Source organism: Muntiacus reevesi, chromosome 2 (assembly GCF_963930625.1).
Source record: "Muntiacus reevesi chromosome 2, mMunRee1.1, whole genome shotgun sequence".
Classification (NCBI taxonomy): domain Eukaryota; kingdom Metazoa; phylum Chordata; class Mammalia; order Artiodactyla; family Cervidae; genus Muntiacus; species Muntiacus reevesi.
The window spans coordinates 223,919,051-223,940,764 of NC_089250.1; the positions used below are offsets into that span (position 1 = coordinate 223,919,051).

At 57.3% G+C, this 21,714-nt stretch overlaps 2 protein-coding genes across 9 annotated transcripts; one reads left to right on the forward strand and one right to left on the reverse strand.

Annotated features, from left to right (window-relative positions):
* Positions 1-78: 78 nt before the first annotated feature.
* TAF1C (TATA-box binding protein associated factor, RNA polymerase I subunit C) lies at positions 79-16,156 on the reverse strand. 8 transcript variants are annotated; one of them, XM_065925115.1, is made up of 15 exons: positions 9,677-9,818; positions 6,475-6,684; positions 5,306-5,387; positions 5,048-5,145; positions 4,881-4,970; positions 4,711-4,784; positions 3,854-4,092; positions 3,641-3,757; positions 3,445-3,562; positions 3,284-3,355; positions 3,021-3,156; positions 2,753-2,896; positions 2,190-2,364; positions 1,977-2,114; positions 79-1,904 (listed from the first exon to the last, which is right to left on the reverse strand). In XM_065925115.1, the coding sequence occupies exons 2-15, from the start codon at positions 6,610-6,612 to the stop codon at positions 844-846; spliced, it is 2,682 nt and encodes an 893-aa protein (XP_065781187.1). In that variant the 5' UTR covers positions 6,613-6,684; positions 9,677-9,818; the 3' UTR covers positions 79-843. The 8 variants fall into 8 exon arrangements, with proteins under 8 accessions (XP_065781187.1, XP_065781186.1, XP_065781185.1 ...); XM_065925114.1 differs by having other exon boundaries at positions 3,445-3,757; XM_065925113.1 differs by having other exon boundaries at positions 3,641-4,092.
* Positions 11,266-17,632, forward strand: ADAD2 (adenosine deaminase domain containing 2). The gene is made up of 10 exons (XM_065919328.1): positions 11,266-11,467; positions 11,562-11,705; positions 15,640-15,687; positions 15,773-15,898; positions 15,983-16,133; positions 16,214-16,381; positions 16,483-16,712; positions 16,802-17,045; positions 17,272-17,392; positions 17,475-17,632. The coding sequence occupies exons 1-10, from the start codon at positions 11,266-11,268 to the stop codon at positions 17,577-17,579; spliced, it is 1,539 nt and encodes a 512-aa protein (XP_065775400.1). The 3' UTR covers positions 17,580-17,632.
* Positions 17,633-21,714: the final 4,082 nt, after the last annotated feature.

Here is a 21,714-nt window from a genome sequence, read left to right on the forward strand (position 1 = left end):
AAACCATGTCACGGTATAAACATTTAAACATCCATGTAGGCCCTTGTATTACTGGATTATCTAACATCTGGATGAATCACAGTACTCCATCAGGTATTGAAATTAGAGCCTTTCCATTCTTCTGAGGAGAAACCCAGGTCCCGCTCTGGGGCCTGTGCCATTCCCAGGGGTGGGGTGGCGTGATTTCCCCGCAGCAGAAGCAGGCTTTTCATTGGGGCCACAGAGCCACGGAGGGTGCGAACCTAATGCACTGAGCGTGGAAAGTCACGGAAGGGGACGTGGCCAGCGTGAGAAAGTCCATCATTCAACACCAGGCTCAGCAATGGGTTTATTCAACCCCTAACATGGGTCCAAAGCACCTCCCTCTCCACGTTAAATTGTGCTAGGAACCGCGTCACACAAGACACTGACCACAAACTACTGACACCCAGTGAGCGCGGGCCAGCCGAGGAGCTCATTTCACCATCACCCACAGTGCCGAGGAGCCACGGCTCTGGCCCCGAGGTCACTGGGGTCCCGAGCGTCCCGAGCGCGCCTGCAGCCCCTGCCTCCAGCACGACACTGTTGGCCAGAAGGGATCCCAGCGACACCGACCTTCAGGACGGGGCTGCCAGGGCTCCACCATGTGCCCCGAGACCGTGACCTATGGGAGAAAGGACTACTTTGCTGTCGTCCTTCCCCCAACGTGGCTCCAGACTGCTTACAAGCGTCTCCCAGTCATGAAGGCCTTCCAGAAGCAGGAGGTCTGCTCCCTAGGGACTGTTCTCTGATTCCCGTTTCAACCACGAAAGACGCAGCTTATCGAGGATGGCAGGCTCCTGGAGCTGGCAACCTCCCCGGGCCTCAGAAGCCCATGCGGGGCTTCTTCCGGAGCCGCTGAGAGCCAGAGCGTGTGGTCAGGATGCTGGGGGTCTGGGAGGAAGGCGGGGTGGCGCCCTCTGGGGTGGCCCCTCGGGGCAGCTGCTGGACCATGCTGTCCCGGGGGGTGTGCCGCCTGGAGGGTGTGGCCCGGATGCTGGGGGTCTGGGAGGAGGGGAGGGTAGCACCCTCTGGGGTGTCCCCTTGGGGCAGCTGGTGGAACGTGCCGTCCTGGGGGGCATGCTGCCCCAAGGGTGTGGCCCGGACGCTGGGGGTCTGGGAGGAGAGTGTAGAGGCCCCTCCGGGGGTGTCTGCGTGGAGCGGCAGCTCAGCCATGTAATCCCGGAGGGTCTGCTGCCGCTCCGAGGGGACGCCCTGGGCCCAGGGCTCCTGGGTAAGCTCCTGGGAGGGCGGGGTCCTTGGGGGCTGGGGCCTGGGCTCGGGCACCGTGCGGTCTGGGCTGGGCGGGGGGCTGACAGCGTCCGAAAGGTCCACGCGGCCACTGAGGGAGGAGAAGGTGCTCGACAGCTGAGTTCGCCGCTTCTGCCGCTTGGGCTGCTTCCCAGGCCCCGCGCGGCCGCCCCGCCGCCTCTCCCACCAGGCCGCCGCCCCGAACTCCCAGGCTGCCTCCAGACGCTCGCTGAGCTCGTCCTCGGGGCCAGGTTCGGGGACAGGGGGCCGCTCCTCCGGGGGGACCAAGCCCAGGTCCCTCTGCTGCAGCAGCCGCCCCTGGGCCATGGCCCTACGGAGACCCTCAGGCACCGGTCCCTCCACCTTCTGAGGCTCAAAGCCACCCAGCAGCCGGCGGTGGGAGAAGGTGGGTGCTGCCCACACCGGGGGAGCCAAGGGCACCTCCAGCAGGGCCTCCAGCCACCGGCTGCAGCAGGCAGTGGCCTGGGGTGTCCAGGAAGCTGCGGGGTCACGAGCGTTGGGCCCGGGGTCTGCCTGGAGGTGGAGACGCTGGTAGAAGACGTCTCCGGCCGCAGAAAGCTGGAAGAGCGACAGCACTGGTGTGGAGGCGGGGGGTGGGATGACAGCGGCCAGACCTGGGGACAGAAGGACAGTGACCAGAAGGCCTGGGGGGTGTGGCTCTCTGCCCGCCCCGGCCCCCAACGCACCTATGGTGGGCGCTTTCAGACGTTCCTGCAGCCTCCGGTGACTCTTGGGCTCCAGCAGGGGGAAGGCAGACAGGGAGTCGCTCCTGGTGGGGAGAGACTGGGGGAGCCCTGCCAGCCGGGGCATGGAGGCCCCCGCTCCTGTAGGAGGGACAGACAGCTGAGGCCCTGTCCAGGCCTGCCCCGCCCACCCCCCTGCCCCGCCTGGCCCCTCACCTGCGAGGTGCAGCAGCTGCAGCTCCCCGCCCTGGCCGGCCAGGAGCAGCGGCTGGGGGAGGCCTGGGCGCGGCGGGGGCAGCAGCCGGGCCAGCAGGGGTGCGGAGCGGAGGCCGTGGTTCCACTTTAACAAGGGCACCAAGGGGAGGCGCTCATCCACCAGGTAGACGGAGAACTGGCAGAAGACGAGGCTTGAGACCGACGGGGCGGAACGAGTCTCCCAGGGTTGCCCCCTGGCCCCTCCCAGAGCCCCGTGTGGTTTTCAGAGTAGCCCGGCTCTGCACAGGGGGCGTCTCTCCAGCAGGTGTCCCTTGTCCTGATGGTCCCGCTGGGAGAGGGACTCTCGGGAGAGGCTCTCACAGCCTTCCCCACCCTTGCCCGAGGCTGGCACACACGCCCAGACACCCAGGAGCGCCCAGGGTGCTGAGGGGGCGGGGAGGGGCGGGGCCAGACCTCCTCCCCCTTGGACCCACCCCCTCCCCAGCTGCGGTCCAAGGCCCTGGGACCTGTGCCTCCGGTCACCTGAGACAGGGCAGGGCGGAGAGAAGGGGAGGTGAGCCCACCTGGGTGCAGACAAGGTGGAGCATGGGGTGCAGAGACTCGGGGCCGAGATCTCCCAGGTGCTGGGTGAGCAGGACCCGCTCTCCTTTCTGGCATGACGCCTCTGCCCCTCCACGAAAGAGCAGCAGACCACAGCCTGGCGGGCCCTGGGGGACACGATGGGTCAGCTCTCCCATGGTCCACCATCTGTGGTTTCAACCGGCCGGGGACTCGCTGGCCCTGCGGCTTGTCACGCCCGCTGGCAGAGGGCCCCCCACCCTGTGCCCTCACCTGAGTGTCCACCATCTTCACTCCGGTGCGGTCACCCACCGTCAGCACTCGAGGGTGGGCAGTGAAGTCTGCCCAGCGCCAGGGAGAAGGGTCCCGGAACACCAGGGTCTCAGGGTCCTTGTAGATTTGCCGCAGCCTTGGGGAGACAGGCCAGCCGTGGTTGGGGGACAGGCTGAGGGGGAGGACTGGGCACCCTGGCCGGGCCCCAGCCGGGTTCTGGGGGGCCCGTGTTGGGGTGTGGGTTTCTGTGGCAGAGGCCTTACCCATCTTCGGTGCTCCACAGACAGACCGCTCCAGAGCGGCTGCAGATGACCATCTCTCCGGGCAGGTGAGGGCTGCAGGGCACACGCATGAGGAACGCCGGGCCACCCCTTCTCCCAAGCCCGCCTCCACGCGCACTGTCCCCTCCCCCCAAGCTCCTCACCTGAGGCTGATCCCTGTGGCCCCCTTGTCCACCTGCAGCACCTGGAGAGGGGCTGGCTGCCCCTGCGTACTAACTTTCCACAGGGCACAGTGGTGGTCAGAGCGGACAGCCAGCAGAGCTGGAGGAGGGAGAGGGTCAGGGTGAGGATAAGGGTCAGCAGCAGGAAAGTAAGCCAAGGGAGGCACCACGGCCTTACCTTCTTCCTGCACGCTGCGGGTCACCACCTGCCGGACAGGTCCCCGGAGCTGGATACGGCCAGGGTCTCTGAGAACCTGGGGCTCGCTCTCTGGGGTCAGACTGACCTTCTGGAAACCTGGGCATCTTGCTAAGGACAAGTTCACGGACTCTGGCCACTTGAGGCCCACAACTCCCTGCCTGTCCCTGGCCTGTGCCCAGCAAGGGAGGATACATAGTGTGTCCATGGTGCTGCCCACGGGGTAGACCAGCTGCCCGGCCCCAGGGGTCCTGCCGGGCACCCAAGCCAACGCGCCCCCAGTGCAGACATCATCCAGGAGCAGCCGCTCCCAGCGCAGGGCCAGTTCCTCATGCAGCAGCTCTCCCAGGAGGCTCGCCACTGATGTGCTCAGGATCGGGGCCCCAAGGATGGAGAACCGGCGCTGGCGCTGGCTGAGGTAAGCCCAGGGACAGCTGGGGCGAGAGGACGGCAGGAGGGTCAGGCCAGCCCGGGGAGGCCCAGTGTAGTGGACACATTTTAAAATCAACCTAGGACTCCTTCCTCTGCAAGAACACCCCACCCTGTTCCTGTGCTGCAGTCACATGACCCAGGCCTGGGCACCCGGGGGTCGTCCCAGCCACAGTGATGGGCTCACGATGGGCATGACACCCAAGCCAAGCCGAGCCAAGCTCACCCTTCCTGGGACTTCTGCTGGTGCCTCAGGAAGGCCACTAGCCCTCTCCCTAGAATCAGTGGCCTCTCCCTGGAATCATAAACCACGTTGCTGCCACCTGGAAACAGTCTGCCTAGGAACTAAGCCAAGCAGAGGCAAGTGGGTGAGAAGGTAAAGGTAAAGCTCTACTAACACCTGAACGCCTGGATGCAGCCATGCCTGCACTCCATGAGCTTACCGTCCTTTTCCCCCTGCACTGCTAGCACAGCTGGGATTTGGATGAGGAAGTGTGGCTCATGCGTGCACTGGGGATGGTGGAAGCAAATGTTGATGGGAACTGGCCTCCCGGCCTGGATCCTTCCAGAGCCCCACCACCGGCTAGCCCTACCCAACCCGTCCTCTCTCACTAGCCACTTGCCCCCAGGGCTGGTGTCCACCGAGGTCCTGGAGTAGCCTCTTCACACTGACCACTGTCTTCGTCTTAGAGCGGCTCTGTGTAGAAAGTCCTCGTCAAGTTCACACGCCCGAGGGCCCACCCCGATGGAAAGTGGGGCGCTTCCCCCCTCCTGGCCGGCCAGGGTTACTCACATGTGCTCCTTCCAGTTTGAAATTCTCTAGCAGTAGCCTCCCCAGGGGTGCAAAGGCTATGTCTCCGTGGTTCCACAAGAACCGGCTGACCTGCAGGAGGAAAGGAGGCCGGGTCAGGAGGCACAGCCCCGGGCCCACAGCACTGTCCCCCAGGTGGGCCCGCGCACCTGCTCAGTAATATCCAGCACGGCTCGGGGATGTCTCCGGAACTGGTAGCCTCCCCGGAAAAGCAGATCTTTGGCAGTCAGGCCAGGGTCCCAGGGATCTGAGGGAAGAGGGAGGCTGGGAAGGGACTGAAGTGGAACCAGGATCCCCGTGCCTAGAGGTGCCAAGGACCCTGCTGGGGGGAAGGAATCAGCAGGGGGCTGGGGAAGCAGCAGTGAGTGGGAGCAGCTCGGGAGGGGCCCCCAGCCCGAGCTCCTTACCAGGGCCAGGAGGCAGCAAGGGCAGGGGCCCAGGCATGTCCGGCTCCCAGAGCAGGTCCTTGGCCACGTGTGGCACCCTGTCCTGAGGAAACACAACCGCAGCCACAACGTGACAGAGTGAGCACCCAGGCCAGGCCCTGTCATCAGCTCTTGTCTCTTGTTAACTCCTTCAGTTCTCACCAGGCGCCTGCCAAGCCGGTCACCGTCACTTTAATGATGAAGAAAATGGGAGGAACGGGGAGGCCATCCCAAGTCCGGGCAGCAGCCAGAAAAGAGGAGGGCTGGGATCTGAACTCAGGCAGCCTGACTCCAGTCTATGCTTCCCACCTCCAGGCTGCACTGCTCTTGGAGGATGGCCCAGCTTTCACTGGCCGGCCCGGATCCCACCCATGTGTCACTTACACTCGGGAGACCGTGCAGTCGCCCACAGGCTCCTCCACTCCCCTGCAGGGCTGGCCTCAGACAACTCAGCTCCACACTCGGGGATGGTAGAGCAGCAGGTGAGGCTCCTGATGGAAGCCCTTCCTTGTCAAGGGAGCCCTGCCAACCCACCCACCCCCACCGCCCATCCAGGGTCTCTCTTAAATTTCTCACCCATGTGCCTCTGCCTGGCATAACCCTTAGCCAGCCTGTCTCTAAGTGGCAGCCGATGGCTTAGGCGTCCAGGGAAAGAGCAGGTGTCCTTCCTGTCCCAGGTCTCCCCACCCCCTTCACCTTGCACTGTGTGGCTCCAGCATCCTTTTGGTTTCGCTCAGAGCTGCCCACACTTTGAAATGATTTTATCTTCTGGCCTATTCACTTGTCAGTCCCCACTCCCCCTAACTGTTCCCCAGGGGCAGGGAGCGCATCTAATTTACTCACTCTGGATCACCAGGGCCTGATAAGGCACCTGGCACACAGTAGGGCTATTCAGTGGGTATTCGCTGAACAAATAGAGAAAGGAGAAGGTTGGGGGAGAGGGAGCCAGGAAGGAAGCTGAACCCTCTGTGGATGGCAGGGCGCCCCAGATCCCCAAAGGACAGGATTCTGGTTGAGCCTGGGTCTTAGTAGATTTGTACCAAAGCCCCCCACCCTGCACTCCTGCCAACTGGTGTGACCTCTAGGATGGGGGGGCCAATCGATGTCCCCCCCTGCCACAGAGCCACCAAGGCTCTCCCTGCCATCCTCACCTGAGAGCCTTGGGACGAGGACGCTGGCAGGGTCAGTGCATCTCTCCAGCTGCACATGAACGACAGGTCAGGGACATCACTCTGACCAAGGGGGCCAGTCATGAACAACGAGGGTGGGAGGGAGCTGGGGAAGTCCATCTTGAAAAACAGGAGCCACCGTCACCCTGGCCTTCCTCAGAGACCTGAACAGGATAGCGGCTTCCGGGGCTCCTGGGAGAGTGAAGAGTGCCTTAAGAGGAGGATAATCTCTTTGGGGAAGCAGATAATAAAGCATAAATGAACGTGTCACCGAACGCCCGAGAATAGTAGGTGCTATACCAAAACCAAGCAACCCACCCGGAGGGAAGGGGTGGCAGGGCCTGAGGGTGAAGCATTGGTAGCTTCATGAAGATGATGTCCAGCACACACAGAGCCTAAAGACAGAGACAAACATGCCAACTACTGGGAAGAGGGTACTGGGCAGAATGAACAGCAAGAACAAGAGTCCTGGGGCAGGAAGTACGTGAGAAGCAACTGGGCAGCCATGGGAAGAACTAGGGGTGAGTGATGGGGACCGAAGTTAGAAGGTGGCTGGTGGGGGTCAGCTTCCATCACGCTCTCATGTATTCCATTATAATTACATAGTCCTACCTGGATGACAAGCCCCACACTCTAGGCTACACTCTCAAGACAAACTCAAGTTCCCCAAAGCGAGTCGAGTCTGATTTGTCTGCATTCCCACTGTCGAGTACAGTACCCTCCAACAAAAAGGAACCAACTATGAACTGAATAATAATGTTTATGTCAAAGGGCTTTGGTGACTGCAGCCACAAAATTCAAAGATCCCTGCTCCCTGGAAAGGGAAGCTATGACAAACCTAGACAGAGTATTAAAAAGCAGAGACATCACTTTGCCAACAAAGGTCCATATAGTCGAAGTTTGGTTTTTTTCAGTAGTCATGTATGGATGTAAGAGTTGGACCAAGAAGAAGCCTGAGTGCTGAAGAATTGATGCTTTCAAACTGTGGTGTGGGAGAAGATTCTTCAGAGTCCCTTGGACTGCAGGTAGATCAAACCAGTCAATCCTAAAGGAAATCAACCCTGAATATTCACTGGAAGGACTGAAGCTGAAGTTTCAATACTTTGGTCACCTGATACGAAGAGCCGCCTCATTGGAAAAGACTGAGGCTGGGAAAGAGTGAAGGCAGGAGGAGAAGAGGGTGGCAGTGGATGAGATGGTTAGAAAGCATCACTGACTCAGTGGATGTGAACTTAAGTAAGCTCCAAGAAATAGTAACGGACAGGGAAATCTAGCGTGCTGCAGTCCACGGGATCACAAAGAGGGTGAACAACAATAACAAAATACAAAGTGCTCTAGAAGAATAAGCAGCTGTAATATCCTTTATTACCTGCAAAAATAAGAGCAGTTCTCACTTACTGAGTGCCAGCATCTGCCCGACATGGTACTACAAGTTTTATTCTCCTGCCACTAGTATGGAGGTCAGGAAACAGACTGGGAAAGAGCAACTTGCCCAAGGCCAAGAGCGTGATCCTCCAGCCGCTCCAAAACCCGTTCTGAACCACTACTCTCCCTGCATCCAGAAGTGAGCACCAGCCTCAGAGCCTCACTAAGCAAAACCTTTCCCCTTAGAGCTACCACTGCATGTATCCATTTATTTTGTAACCTCTGTACCTCCAGGTACAGTGAGCACCTTGCAAAGTGCTCACCACACAGTAAATGTTGGTAGATGGTAAAGAATCTCCCTGCAATGCAGAAGACTGAGGTTTGATTCTTGGGTAGGGACGATCCCCTGGAGAATGGAATAGCAACCCTCTGCAGTATTCTTGCCTAGAGAATTCCATGGACAGAGGAGCCCGGTGGGTTACAGTCCATTGGGTCACAAAGAGTTGGACACAACTGAGTGACTAGCACTTTCACTTTTCACCGGTGGTCCAGTGGCTAATGCAGAGGGCCCAGGTTCGACTCCTGGTCACAGAACTAGATTCCACATGCTGCAACTAAGAGTTCGAATGCCATAACTGAAGATTCTGAGTGCCATAACTAAGACCCAGTGCAGTCATGTAAATAAATAAATAAATAATAATTAAAAATAAAAAAACTGGTCAAACGAATGTGTTTCTCAGGGCACAGGTCAGCCTCATTCTAATTGTGGTTTATATGCCTTATCTCTTCTTCAGGACTGCTCTCTGGAACAGGAACTGTATCTGATTCATTCTGAGCTCCTGGCATCTGATTGTTGCTATCTTTCTCCTCCATCACAGGAGAGGACAGTGGTGGGAATGCCTCTTTTCACGAAAGGACCCTTTCACACTATCTCTCCACTAAAAATGAACACCACTGCCCCTCCTACCCACCTATAAAATCCGCCCCCATTCTTCAGATTTTGTCAAGAAGCCTCTCCTGGTTCCTCCAGCCCTGTCCCACATCACCCTGTATTCCTCCTCTGGAGCACGCATTGTGATGTGTGATAAGATATTTAAAGGTAAAGCTATGTGATTCCAAACTGCTCTGAGAGCCCCCATGTGGAAGGGACTTTATCCCCGGTGCCTGCCTTATTTACTACATGATGTACAGGAAAGACTGGCGCGCTGCATGCAGTCCATGGGGTCGCAAGAGTCGGACACGACTGAGCGACTGAACTTAACGAAATCAGTACGTAAAAGCTGAAGGCACAAATCCAAGAATAATGAACTAGACAGTCTCAAACAAACGCACGGAGGCTGAGGGAGTTGGTGGAGCCCACGACCTCAGAGAAGCCCCGAGACAAGACAGCCTCGACTTCCCGCCCTCGTTCTCTCCCGGATCCTAATTTAGACATCCGGAGTTTCCTCGGGTCTGCACGAACGCCGGGTGTGGCAATAAGTGCGCCTGCCGGGGTATGGGAGAGGGGATCAGGGAAGCCCTTCCCTTCAGATCTCTACTCGCCCACGTCCTCCCCGTCCGTCTCTTCCCACTCCACGTCGAGGCCCCAGAATTTCAACAGAAGAACAGCACGCATCTCACACCAAGCGATGTGTGCCAGACAGTTGTTGCTACGACGCTTTACAACGGCGTGATGCTCCCTGCTCCCTGAGCCAACTGCTGCTCACCACCCACTCTGCAAAGGTTGGGCGACTCGTCCCAAAGCCACACAGCTTGGGGCCGGTGGACTGAAGCAGGGGGACCCGCCCCTCCGTCTCGTCGGAGCGGTGCGCGCACTTACGTGATCCCGTCGCGCCGTGCTTGTCTGGGAAACTGACCTCCGCGTGACGCTCGCCTGACCCTCGTGCTACGACGGAGCCCCAAGGCGGAACCCTAGCTCCCGAGCCCTCAACCCGAAAGCGCACAGAAACAATGACCCGCCTCCCCCGCGCTGGGCCGGAAATGCTCTCTGGAAGGCAGGAAGTCCCGCCTCCCAGCCCGGCCTCAGGGGCGCTCCAGAGCGCCACCTCCCGGGAGGAGGGAGAATGCGAGTGCAGACGGCGTCGTGGACACTGGAAATTAAGTAAAAAGAAATGAAAAGTGAAGTCGCTCAGCCGTGTCCGACTCTTTGCGACCCCATGGATTGAAGCCCGCCAGGCTCCTCTGTCCATGGGATTCTCCAGCCGAGACTACTGGAGTGGGTTGCCATGCTCTCCTCCAGGGGATATTCCTGACCCAGGGCTCATACCTGCGTCTTTTGCAACTCCTACATTGCTGGCAGATTCTTTACCGCTGAGCCACCAGGGAAGTCCTCAGAATTGTCTTTCTTGAGGTCAATCCTTGAACCGTTTGGGAGGTTAACTCTACCTTGCTCCACATCTGTTTTTCCAAGTCAAATGTTAACAGGTTCTAACCGACTGTTTCTCTATGCCTTAGTGTCCACATCGCCCCCCTCCTGGCTCGTATTGTCAGATCCGAAAGTAGCAAGCAGCAGCAGCATCAACAGTAACAAAACTTACAGACCGTAAACTCAGTAACTGGTCACATTTTCCCAGTCACTGGCTCCTACAAGACTGTTAAAATTTCCATCTCCTTAAAGCAACATGGTAGCGAGCCATATGTAAATTGTCTTCATTCTTAACTTTATTTTTGTTATTTCTCCTTCGTCGCTAGACCCTCATTTTTAAGAATTGCTATCTCGACATGTTTTTACGAACCAACCCAAATTCACTTCTGAGGGGGAAAAAAAGCGGCCTGGGGAGGGCAGGATATAAAACAACTTAATTTTAGCTAAAGCCCACATGGAGCACTTACAGTTGGCTTCGGAAGGCTTAGGGTGAACAGATTTTAAATGTTGGCCCTAAAGATTCTGTGAGGCTGCTACAAATGAAAACACCATCTCTTACAGGATGAGGACCTCTCCTCCCCTAGGCTCAGCTGCTTAAGCAGCTGGGGAGGGCAAACTGGCAAAATGGGGAGTGGAGGGCAGCCTTGGATCGCAGCAGGGGTGAGGTGCTGAATTTGGGTCCCCAGACACCTCCCCCCTGCTTTTATTTCCCGAATACCACGCAAGCGCAGAGAAGATGATGGGAGGGCCCTGTCCTCCTACACCCGGAGCCCCGCCCATGAAGTAAGGAGATTGGCCAGGTGGCCACTTAGTCCACATCCAGGCTCTGGCTGCCTGGGAGACTGGCCTCCCATTGGCTGGGCATACTGTCCTGCTACAGCTTTATGAGCTCTCATTGGCTACGAGTGAGGTGGGAGGCGGAGCTCACCGTGCTCCGCCGGTTGTACCACGTGCTCCCCACGTGGGCGCTCGCTCTGGCGTGTAAAAGGGCGCGGGTGGCGCCACAACGTGCCCGCTCTCCGCTCCGGTTCTCGAGTCCAGCCATGGCTTCACAAGCCAGTGCAGCTCTGGGCACGGACGACAGTGGCCGCAGGAAGCCCCGTCTGGCAGCATCACTGCAGATCAGCCCAGGGTCCAGCCCCTGGAGGCCTTCGGCCAGTCTGGGCCAAGAGTCTTCGCCCGCCCCCAACGCAGAGGACGATGAACCAGGCGGGCAGCTCCAGGCCTCTGCAGCGGCTGGGGATGGTGGGGCCTGGGTGGGGGGCAGGGATCGGGGAGCTGGGGGCGGCCAGGCACAGGAAGGATGGAGAGGTCCCTGAGGGTCGCTGTACACCTGCAGGGTCCGCCGGGGACTTCCGGAAGGTGGCCAGAGATCTGGGCCTGCTTCTCAAAGACCCGCCGCCGGGCCAGGCCGTGGCCTCGCTGACTCAGTACGCCGCCAGTCTGGGCGTCTCCCTGATCTTTCGAGAAAGCCGAACAGCAGGTGAGGCCCAGGGGGCTGGGATGGCAGCGTGCCCTGGGCTGTTTTCAAATGAAGCCAGGAAGACTGAGTTGGGCCTGGGGCCCGAGGTAGGCCTGCTGTGAGCAGCGTGGTGCCAGGGGCACCAGGTACCCCAGATTTCTAACTAGCAGGTGACGGCGGGGGGTTGGAGGGGGTGGGGGGGGGGGCAGAGGGGGCACATCTGAAGCTCAGGCTGGTTAAGGGATCTGCCTCAAGCTACCCAGCCTTTCAGCAGGTTTTTTTGAAGGTCAGTTACAAACAATTACAGTTACCATGCCAGCATTGGAGAGGAGGTGCCTAAGTGAGGGCCAGCCCACCCCAACTCAGAGAGGTTATCAGATAGAGTTTAATGATGGCAACACTGTATGCAGATATAATGGTTACAATCGTCCTCCCAGAACCACCAAGATCCATACACCAGGTCCCTCCTAGATTCAGATTCCCAACTTTCAGCCAGCACATTCCCTGCTTCTAAGAACTTTTGGGAGCATTTGTAAAAGTTCCTTGGAGAACCCCAAACTGAACAACTCAAAACGAGATAATGTATTTAAAAAAAAATGTACCTGGGATTTGTTTTAATCAGGTATGTTAAGACAGCAGACATGAGAGTGCTTGTCACGAAGGAGGAAGTATGGATTCCTAGAAACAGGAGGCACAGATGGCCATGCAGGGCTGTGTAGGAAAGGATGGAGTGGTCAGGAGGAAGAGGAGAGGGGCAGGCATAGCCCAGGGCATTAATTGGGTTTTCTTGGAAGAGAATGGTTGGAGCAGGGTACCTATGCAGAGTGAGATTAGGATTGATAAAAGCAAGACACTGGATAAATTTAGGTTTTGTGGGGTGGTTCCTAGCTGCCTAGTACCTGGCCTCGGGAATAATTTAGGGCATGGGGGAATGTTGGCTTGTGAGAGAGTTCTGTGGTTGGGATGTGAGCTCTGGATTGGTCGGTTTTTATTTGAAAAGAGTGAGTTTGCAGAGAAGTTGTTTGCTGTGTCTAGGAATTAGCTAGTCCTGGGAGGGATGGTTTCTCCAGAATTAAATCCCCAAATGCCAGAGCATCAAGAATACAGAAAATAGGGACTTCCTTTGTGGTCCAGTGACTAAGACTCTGAGCTCCCTTGCGGGGGGGCCCGGATTTGATCCTTGGTTGGGAAACTACATCCCACATGCTGTAACTAAGACTTTGCATGCTGCAACTAAAAAATATATATATATATATACAGCAAACAAGGAAATCAATTCAATACCAGTGATGACAGCTAACGTTCATGTGTTCTGGGTGACAGACCAAGTGTTATTTGAAGGTCTTCAGATACATTAACTCATTGAGTCCTCACAAGTGTTCCTCAAGAAAGGCAGATACCATTACCACTGCTTTACAGATGGGAAGACTGAGGCCAGAGAGGCTGAAACTGCCAGGGGACAGTCTGGTTTCAGAGCCTGAGCTGAACCACTGAGTTATATTGCCACTCCCTTCCGCCAAAGGTCCCTCTTTCCACGGTCGACGTGGGTAGGCATTTTTTGTCATTTTTATTCTTCATTTTGGTAAATTTTCAAAGAATAGTATAGAAGAGCTCCCATAAACTCTTCACCCAGATTCTCCAGTTCACATTTGTCACATTTACTTTGTGTCCCTCTTTCTTTTCTATATATATTTACATATAAATATCCACGTTAATTTGTTTTGAACAGTCTGAAGGCTTATTTACCCCTTAAACATTTCAACATATATTTTCTAAGAACAAGGGCATTGTCTTATCTAATTGCAGCACAAGGATCAAATTCTGGAAACTTAACAAGTGACCCCGTGGACTATACAGTTCATGGAATTCTCCAGGCCAAAATACTGGAATAGGTAGTCTTTCTCCAGGGATCGTCCCAACCCAGGGATCGAACCCTGGTCTCCCGTATTGCAAGTGGACTCTTTTCCACCTGAGCCACAAGGGAAGCCCAATAATACTGGAGTGGGTAGCCTATCCCTTCTCCAGCGGATCTCTCCAGCCCAGGAATAGAACCAGGGTCTCCTGGAATTGCAGGCAGATTGTTTACCAGCTGAGCTATAGGGGAAGCCCATTGATATAATACTATTAGTTACCATTCATGTTCAAATTTTGCTACTTGTTACAGTGATGGACATTTTTTTTCCAATCCAGCACAATTTATTACATCAGCCTCTTTAACCTCCTTTTATCTGAAACAATTCCTCAGGCTGTCTTTGGCTTCAGGACAGTGATGATTTTGAAGGGTAAGGTCTGGTTATTCTGTAGAAAGTTGTTCATTTGGGTTTGTCTGTTTCCTCAGGATTGGGTTCAAGTGATGCGTGACCAGCGGAGGTATCTGTGGCAACCTTGTGTCTGTGGCGGTGCCTCCCACCAGGGGGCCCGAGATCTCCTTATTCTACCCCTGGGGTGTCAGCTGGGAGGGCCTGATCAGGGTGGTGTCACCAGGTGCTTTCACTTCCCCGCTGGGTGTGACGATCCTGTTCCCTAGAACTCCATCCCCCGCCATGGTTGTAACATCCTTTGATGATTGTGGCCAGAGTTGATTATTACTGCACTAGCTGCCAGAGAGTCCTGATGCCAGCCTGCCTTCTGCATCTCCCAGCTGGCATTCTTTTGTAAATATCTATTTGGCTGCCTCGAGTCTTAGTTGTAGCACGAGGGATCTTCATTGACACATGTGGGATCTTTTGTGGCCCGTGGGCTCAGTAGCTGTGGCTCAGTAGTTTCCCCAAAGCGTGCAGGATCTTACTTCCCTGACTAGGGATTGAACCCATCTCCCCTGCATTGGAAGGCAGATTCTTAACCACTGGACTGCCAGAGAAGTCTCCCTAACTGGCATTTTTGATGCTCTTTTAAAGTAGGTGAATCTCCATGCTAGTGAGGGGTACTGAAATTCAGGTTCTCTTCAAAAGAAAAAGGCAGCCCTTTTGGGAGACAATTTAGCAGCAGGTAACAGCAAATACTGTGAATGGAAATTATGCCCTTTGACCAACTGATCCCTGTTCTAGGATTTTCATCTGTCTCTATTGTGTCATAAGTAACACCTGGAGTGGTCATGTTTGGAAGACGAGCTTCTTGTAGAGAAGAAATAAGAGCAGTATGTCTGAGAGAGGACAGGGGACCTTCCTCCTGGGGACAGTGCAGCCGTGGATCTGGGTCCTGACAGCACCTGGGCTTGCTGGCCACCTGCCTGCCTTGCCCCCCTCTGTACAATGGGGTCACAGGGACCTATTTCAGAGGGACTGGCGCGGATCTGTGACCGGCCATGGCCTGGCATGCCGAGGCCTGCAGCGGCCTGGGCGGAGCTCAGCAGGCTGTCTCCCCGTCATTCTGGTCATCCTCGCTGGCAGGTGTCGTGGTCCTGCTAAGGAAGCGCCTGGGACAAGGATGAGGCGCACGGTACCACTTCTCAGCTCCTCCTTCCCCAGACCCCTGCTCGCCCTTCTCTGTGGCCGTGGAGCTGGATGGGGTGGTCTGCCCCCCAAGCACTGCCAACAGTAAGCTGGAGGCCAAGCAGCAGGCAGCTCTCTCTGCCCTCCACTACATCCGGCGTCAGCTGGAGGGCCCAGCCGCAGGGGCAGGTAACCCAGGGCGCGGCGAGGGCGGGAGTGCACATGCACCTAGGGGTGAGTTGCTGCAGAGACTCTCTGGGCACCAGGACCCAGCCTGCAGGGAGCTGGGGATGGAGATGTGAGAAGACCCCTGCCCCAATGTCCTTTGAAGCCCACCCACCCTGGGCCCAGGGACTGCTGGGGGCAGCTGAGGGACTTTTGGCTTCCGGAGGATGACCTGAGCCCCCCACTTCAACCCTCCGCACACACCAATCGCCAGTGGGACCTCTTGGATTCCTGAAGGATGAAGGATGGGAGGGCAGTCCCCAGCACCCACGACAGCCCACCCTTTGTCTCTCTTCCAGAACCCCCAAAGACCCCCAGCCAGCCTCTTCTCGCTCCTCTGAGCATAGGTAGGTGAGACCCCAGTGACGCCCACCCCCCAGCACAGGAGGACATGGCCTGTGACGCCACCTCCGCCCCCTCCCTCCCCTGCAGAGAACATCGTGACCCACGAGCAGCGCTGCGCGGCCGTGGTCAGCGCAGTCTTCGACCGCCTGGTGGATGCCAGCTCGCCATACTGGGCCTGCAAGGGGACCGTGGCCGCGGTCATCCTGGAGCGAGGTAGGGTGGCCCTGCCCCCGCCTCCCCGGGAAGGCCCCTGGGCCCCCTGCCTCAGGCCAGTCTTCTCTGCCCCCCTCCCCGCAGAGGTCCCAGGTGCCAGGGGCCACGCCAAGGAGACCTACCAGGTGGTGGCGTTGGGCACCGGCGGCGGCAGCTGCGCCGGGTGGCTGGACTTCTCAGGCCGGCAGCTCCACGACTGCCACGGGCTGGTGGTGGCCCGCCGGGCCCTGCTGAGGTGAGGGGTGGCGGGGGGCCCTCTGCCCAGCCAGCCCCAGGGAGACGGGACCGCCCTAGCTGCTACTCCACCACCCCCAGGTTCCTGTTCCGGCAGCTCCTGCTGGCCACGCAGGGGGGCCCCCTGGGAAAGGAGAAGTCCGTGCTGGCCCCCAAACCAGGGCCCGGGCCCCCCTTCGCCCTCAAGCCCCGGATCTTCCTGCACCTCTACGTCAGCAACACGCCCAAGGGAGCCGCCTGCGATATCTAGTGTGTGGGGTACAGGGTGAGGGGGGCCTGGGGGGCCACACCACGGAGCGCCACGTGGGGGTGGGAGAGGGGCCCTGACCCCCTACCCCGGTCCTCCACAGCCTCCCTCCGTCCTTGGAGGGCGGCCTCCTGCACGGCCCCCCGCTCCGCCTGCAGGCCCACATCCGGGGGGAGCTGAAGCCGGTGTGCTACGTGGCCCCCGCGCTCCGCGACACGCACGTGGGCTGCCTCTCGGCGAGCGACAAACTGGCACGCTGGGCCGTCCTGGGGCTGGGGGGGGCCCTGCTGGCCCACTTCCTGCCCCCACTCTACACCACCAGCCTGGTCCTGGGTGAGCCCCGCAGGGCAGGGGGGCAGGGGCGGGCCGTGGGGTGGGGAGACGGGCAGACAGAGACTCAGACCTTGTCCTGTGCCCCACAGCCGACTCCTGCCACGACCCCCCGACCCTGAGCCGGGCCATCCACACCCGGCCCAGCCTCGACAGGGCCATGGGGCCGTGCCTGCCAGCCCCCTACACCCGGACCATGCTCCACCTCTTTGCAGGGCCCTCGGTGGCCCCCTCCGACCTCCCCCCCAACACCTGCCAGGGCCTGAGCCTCAACTGGAGCCTGGGAGACCCAGATGTCGAGGTCGTGGACGTGGCCACCGGGCGTGTGAAGGCCGAGTAAGAAGGGCCTGGGGGCAGGCTGGAGGGGGGTTTGACAACCGGAGGAGTCCCCCATCCCCTTGCCTGTGGGGAGAAAAGATGCATCTAGCCACCAGCTTCTCACCAGCAGTGTGACCCCCCCAAGATCGTCAGGGTGGAGGTGGTGTGAGAGGGTGGCACGGGCCTGGTGGCTTGGGCCTCCTTTGCCCTCCCCCCACTTTGGGCGCCTTTCTGTCCTTCCCAGTACTGCCCCCGGGCCTCCCTCGCGCCTCTGCAAGGCCTCCTTTCTCCGGGCCTTTCGCCAGGCTGCCCATGTCCTCGGGAAGTCCCACCTGCTGGCCTTGCAGACCTACGAGGCAGCCAAGGTCAGCGCCTTCCCGCCCCCACAGCCCTCTTTCCCGCTCCCCTGGCAAACACCCCCTCTCACCTGCACCCCTCCTGCTCTAGGCCGGGCCCTATCAGGAGGCTCGCCAGCAGCTGTTCGTCCTCCTGGACCAGCAAGGCCTGGGGGCTTGGCCCTCGAAACCACTGGTGGGAAAATTCAAAAACTGAAGCAGAGCTCCAGGGGCCAAGGTCCTGAGCCCAGCGGGACCCCGCTGGAGGAGTGCCGAGTGGGGGGTGGGGGGTGAGGGGGTGAGGGCGGGTTGAGCACTGGTGCGCAGGGTGAAGCCAGGGATGGAGGGAGGCCCTGACGCGGAGGCGGGGTGGGGTCTGCTGCACACTGGGGGTTGAATAAAGAAGCTGATTCTGGTGTTCCTGTGTGCTGTTGGCTTTTTGGTGGGCAAGAGGGGAGCCCCAGTCCCTGCCCTCCAGGTCCTCTGGGTCCTACGAGAGGTGGGCAGCCCTGGGAGCTGGCAGGGGGCTCCTCCCGAGTGGGTCTCACCCTGCCTCTGTCACCACAGCTGTCCTACCTGGTGAGGCTGTGATACCCGAGCCCACCTCTCGGGGTAGGGGTTGTGGGGAGTCTGCAGGAACGTCCAGGCTCCCCAAGGACCTTGGGGGCGGAGGAGGACAGTGCAGCCTGCCCAGGCACACGCCCACCCCCTGACCCTGGCACCGGGCACACATCTGCAGGCCTGGGCAGGGGCCTGGAGCAAAAGCAGGAGCGCAGCAGCTTTGAAGTCTGGGGCCGGAGGTGGCGGAGGACCATACCAGCCTCCAGCCCCACACTCTGTGACCGGGGCCTCCCTGCTCCCCCAGCAGTTTCAGGGTTCAGAACTCCAGATCACTCTCCCTGGTGGGCTGGGAAGCTGGGTTGGCATTCCGGGCCAGGCAGGAGCAGACACTGAAGCCCTGGGATAGCATCCGTTCCCTCCAGGCCACCTCCCGGCCCCCGCGGGGTGGATGTGTGTGTGTGTGTGTGTGTGTGTGACCTTGGCGGCCACTTAACCTCGGTTCACTCCGGTGGACTCATCTGGAGAAACAACCGGAAGGCCAGCCCCATGGCTGTTCTCCAGCCCCCCTGGCCTCAGGCTGGGCTTTCCCTCCGTCCATCTGCTGGGCCCCGTCCTCTCCCTTTCAGCCAGTGCTGCTGCCAACAAGGGGGCGTGGTGGGGAGGGGACGATGGAGGAAAGAGCTGACAGGCTGGAGCAGGCCTTGCCCCCACCACCTGCCCCCAGGCTTCACAGACGCTGTCATATTAAACGCCCCACCAGCGAGGTGGATGCTCTCGCTGCTCCACTTTACTGGTGAGAAAATTCACCAGGTGAAGGTGGGCACCCCCCAGAAGAGCACATAGTGTTGGGATGGAGCTGCAGTTCCCACCCAGGCCCCTGACGTCCCCAAGTGCCTGGAAGCCCCCAGGCTGCTGCTCGAGTCGCTTCTGTGACCTTGGACAGAACCCCCAACCTCTTGTATAGCGTGGCTGGACGGTGTGTTTCCAAGAGCTCCCTCCTTGCTCTCAGCAGCTCTCCTCTGCTCTTTCCTAAAGGCCATGGGGGTGAGAGATGCAGCTTTTGCCCCTGAGAGGAAAAGCTGTGGGCTAGAGGGCTTGGGAGGGGGTGAGAAAGGGGCTGGGAGGGGGCAGGAGAGGACGGGGGCTGGGGGAAGCGGGAGCAGCTGCCAAAGGCAGGCTGGTGTTCAGGATCACGCACGTGCAAAGGAAGGACATCGGGGAGTTTGAACCAGGACGGAGGGTCTCAAAAGCCAGACAGGTGCTGATTTTGTTTGTCTTTAATTCAGAAAACAGCGAGATTTTTTTTTAATACCAGTATTGTTATTTAAGGGCTTCCCTGGTGGCTCAGATGGTAAAAAATTCTGCCTGCCACTCAGGAGACCCAGGTTCAATACTTGGGCTGGGAAAATCCCCTGGAAAAGGAAATGACAACCCACTCCAGTGTTCATGCCTGGAAAATTCCATGGACAGCAGAGCCTGGTGGGCTCGCATGGGGTTGCAAAGTGTTGGACATGACTGAGCGACTAACACACTTTATTGTTATTTAAACAGAAAAAAAAATAGGCTAACTTTGAAATAATGATTTCTTCTTATTTTTTTTTTCAGGGATGGAGAGGATTTTTGAAACACCCAAACCTATTAATTAGCACATTTATTACACATTGTTTTCCCCCGGAGATCATTTAAATTGATTTACTTTTTGTCCTGTGATGGTGACTACAACCAGATCCCAGCCATTCCCAAATGCAGTTCTATGCAATGAGCCTTTTGATATTCATTAATCACATAATCAGTGGGTAAACAAGTTATTCAAAATGACATTAACTCTGCCGTGTTCTGCCAAGTAAGTAATATTTGTCCCCACGTTGCATAAATCTGCCTGTCCAATCCTTCCCTCTCAAGACAGTCCCTGTTACCACATTATTCGCTTGGTTCCTTTGACTCAGCTGATTTATTATTGCAGGGTGATGATGAAGATTGCTTCTGAAAGGGAGAGCCTGTTAATGTCTTCTGGCCCAATCCCCCCCGGGCGGAGTTTTGCCAACAACCGCATTTTGAGCTGGGAGGTGACATGACCTACCTGGGCACAACACACAAGCCGCCTTTGCCATCACTCCCATCCCCCCTTGCCTGCAGCTCTGAGCCCCGGGGTCTCTCCTGGACCCCTGCCCCATGCTGCCCCTCCCCGTGTGTGGTCTTCACCACTGAGCACGAGTGTAGACCCAGGAAGCGAATCGAGGGGCCACTCCACCTTTCCGAGCCTCAGTTTCCCCACCTGGCGAATGAGAGCTGGTCACCAATCCATGGCCCACAGGGTCACGGTGGGATGAACTGGGAGGTGAGCCAAGCACTGTGCCTGGATCTTGGCCGTCATCGGTAGTGGTGGTGGCTGTTGCCAGGCCTGGCTGTTCTCAGCTTGTTGTCTCTCTCCATGCCCCTGGCTCCCTGCCCCATGGAGTCTCCCACAAAGAACATGCCCAACAAACCAACGTTGAATGGAAAATGAATGACTGATAGAATCCTGTCTTCACAGGAGTGGGTTAGAGCAGGGGTCCCCAACATCCAGGATCTAATGCCTAATGATCTGAGTTGGAGCTGATGTAATAACAATAGAAATAAAGTATACAATAAATGTAATGTGCTTGAATCATCCCAAAACCATCCCCTGTCCCCCATCTGTGGAAAAACTGTCTGCCATGAAATCGATCCCTGGTGCCAGAAAGGTTGGGGACCATTGGGTTAGACAGAAACCCTGTTCCAAAATATGGCTCTGGAAGATGTTTTGAAATTTTCCATTTTACTATGAACTTTTTTTTTTTTTTTTTTTTGCTGACCTGTAGAAGCATTCTAAAAGACCTAGAGAGTGACTTCCCTGCTGGTCTAGTGGCTAAGACTCTGAGCTCCCAATGCAAAGGGCCCAGGTTCGGACCCTGGTCCAGGAACTAGATTCCACATGCTGCAAATCAAAGATCCTGCATGCCACAGCGAAGACTTAAGATCCTGCAGGCTGCAACTGAGACCCAGAGCAGCCAAACAAATAAATAAATTGATCAGTATTTTAAAAATAAATAAAAGACCTAGAGAATGTGGATCAAACCACACCTGCACTCCTTGTAGATTGTCAGTCATAAGAACCAATAAAATCTCCTTTTGTTTGTCCGTTTGATTGATGAAGTCTGAGTTTCCTGTCCTTGGAAACAAAACATCTCTAACTGATGTTTGTGGATGTGTCCTAAAAATGTACCGTGTTTATTCAGATGATCTCCTGATCATCAGATAAACTGCCTGCCTGTAAATCCTTGCCTCAGGGAGAACCCAAACATCTGGGAGGACCAAGACAGACCTCAGAGCAGGTGTCCCATATGCTCCTCCCATCACCACTCTGCCCTCTTCCCTCCTAGGCTCTGCTCGTCCTGTTTATTTTTTTTTTGGCTGTACTGGGTCTTTGTTGCTGCCCACTGGCTTCTCTTATTGGGGCACACAAGCTTACTTCCTCTGGCATGTGGGATCTTAGTTCCTAGACCATGGATGAAACCCACGTCCCCTGCATTGGAAGGTGGATTCTTAACCACTGGACCACCAGGGAAGTCCCCTGTCCTGTTAAATTCCTTCTTAATTTATCTGTGGTCTGCCTCCCTCCTCCGATCGTCCCCTCTAAGCCACATGTCCAGGAACATCTGTCTTGCTGACAGAACAATGACTGGCACAAGGCAGGCATTTAAGAAACAGTGCCCTAGAAACCAACCATTGCCCTTCTGACTTCTGACTTGGCCATGATCCAGAGATAGGTG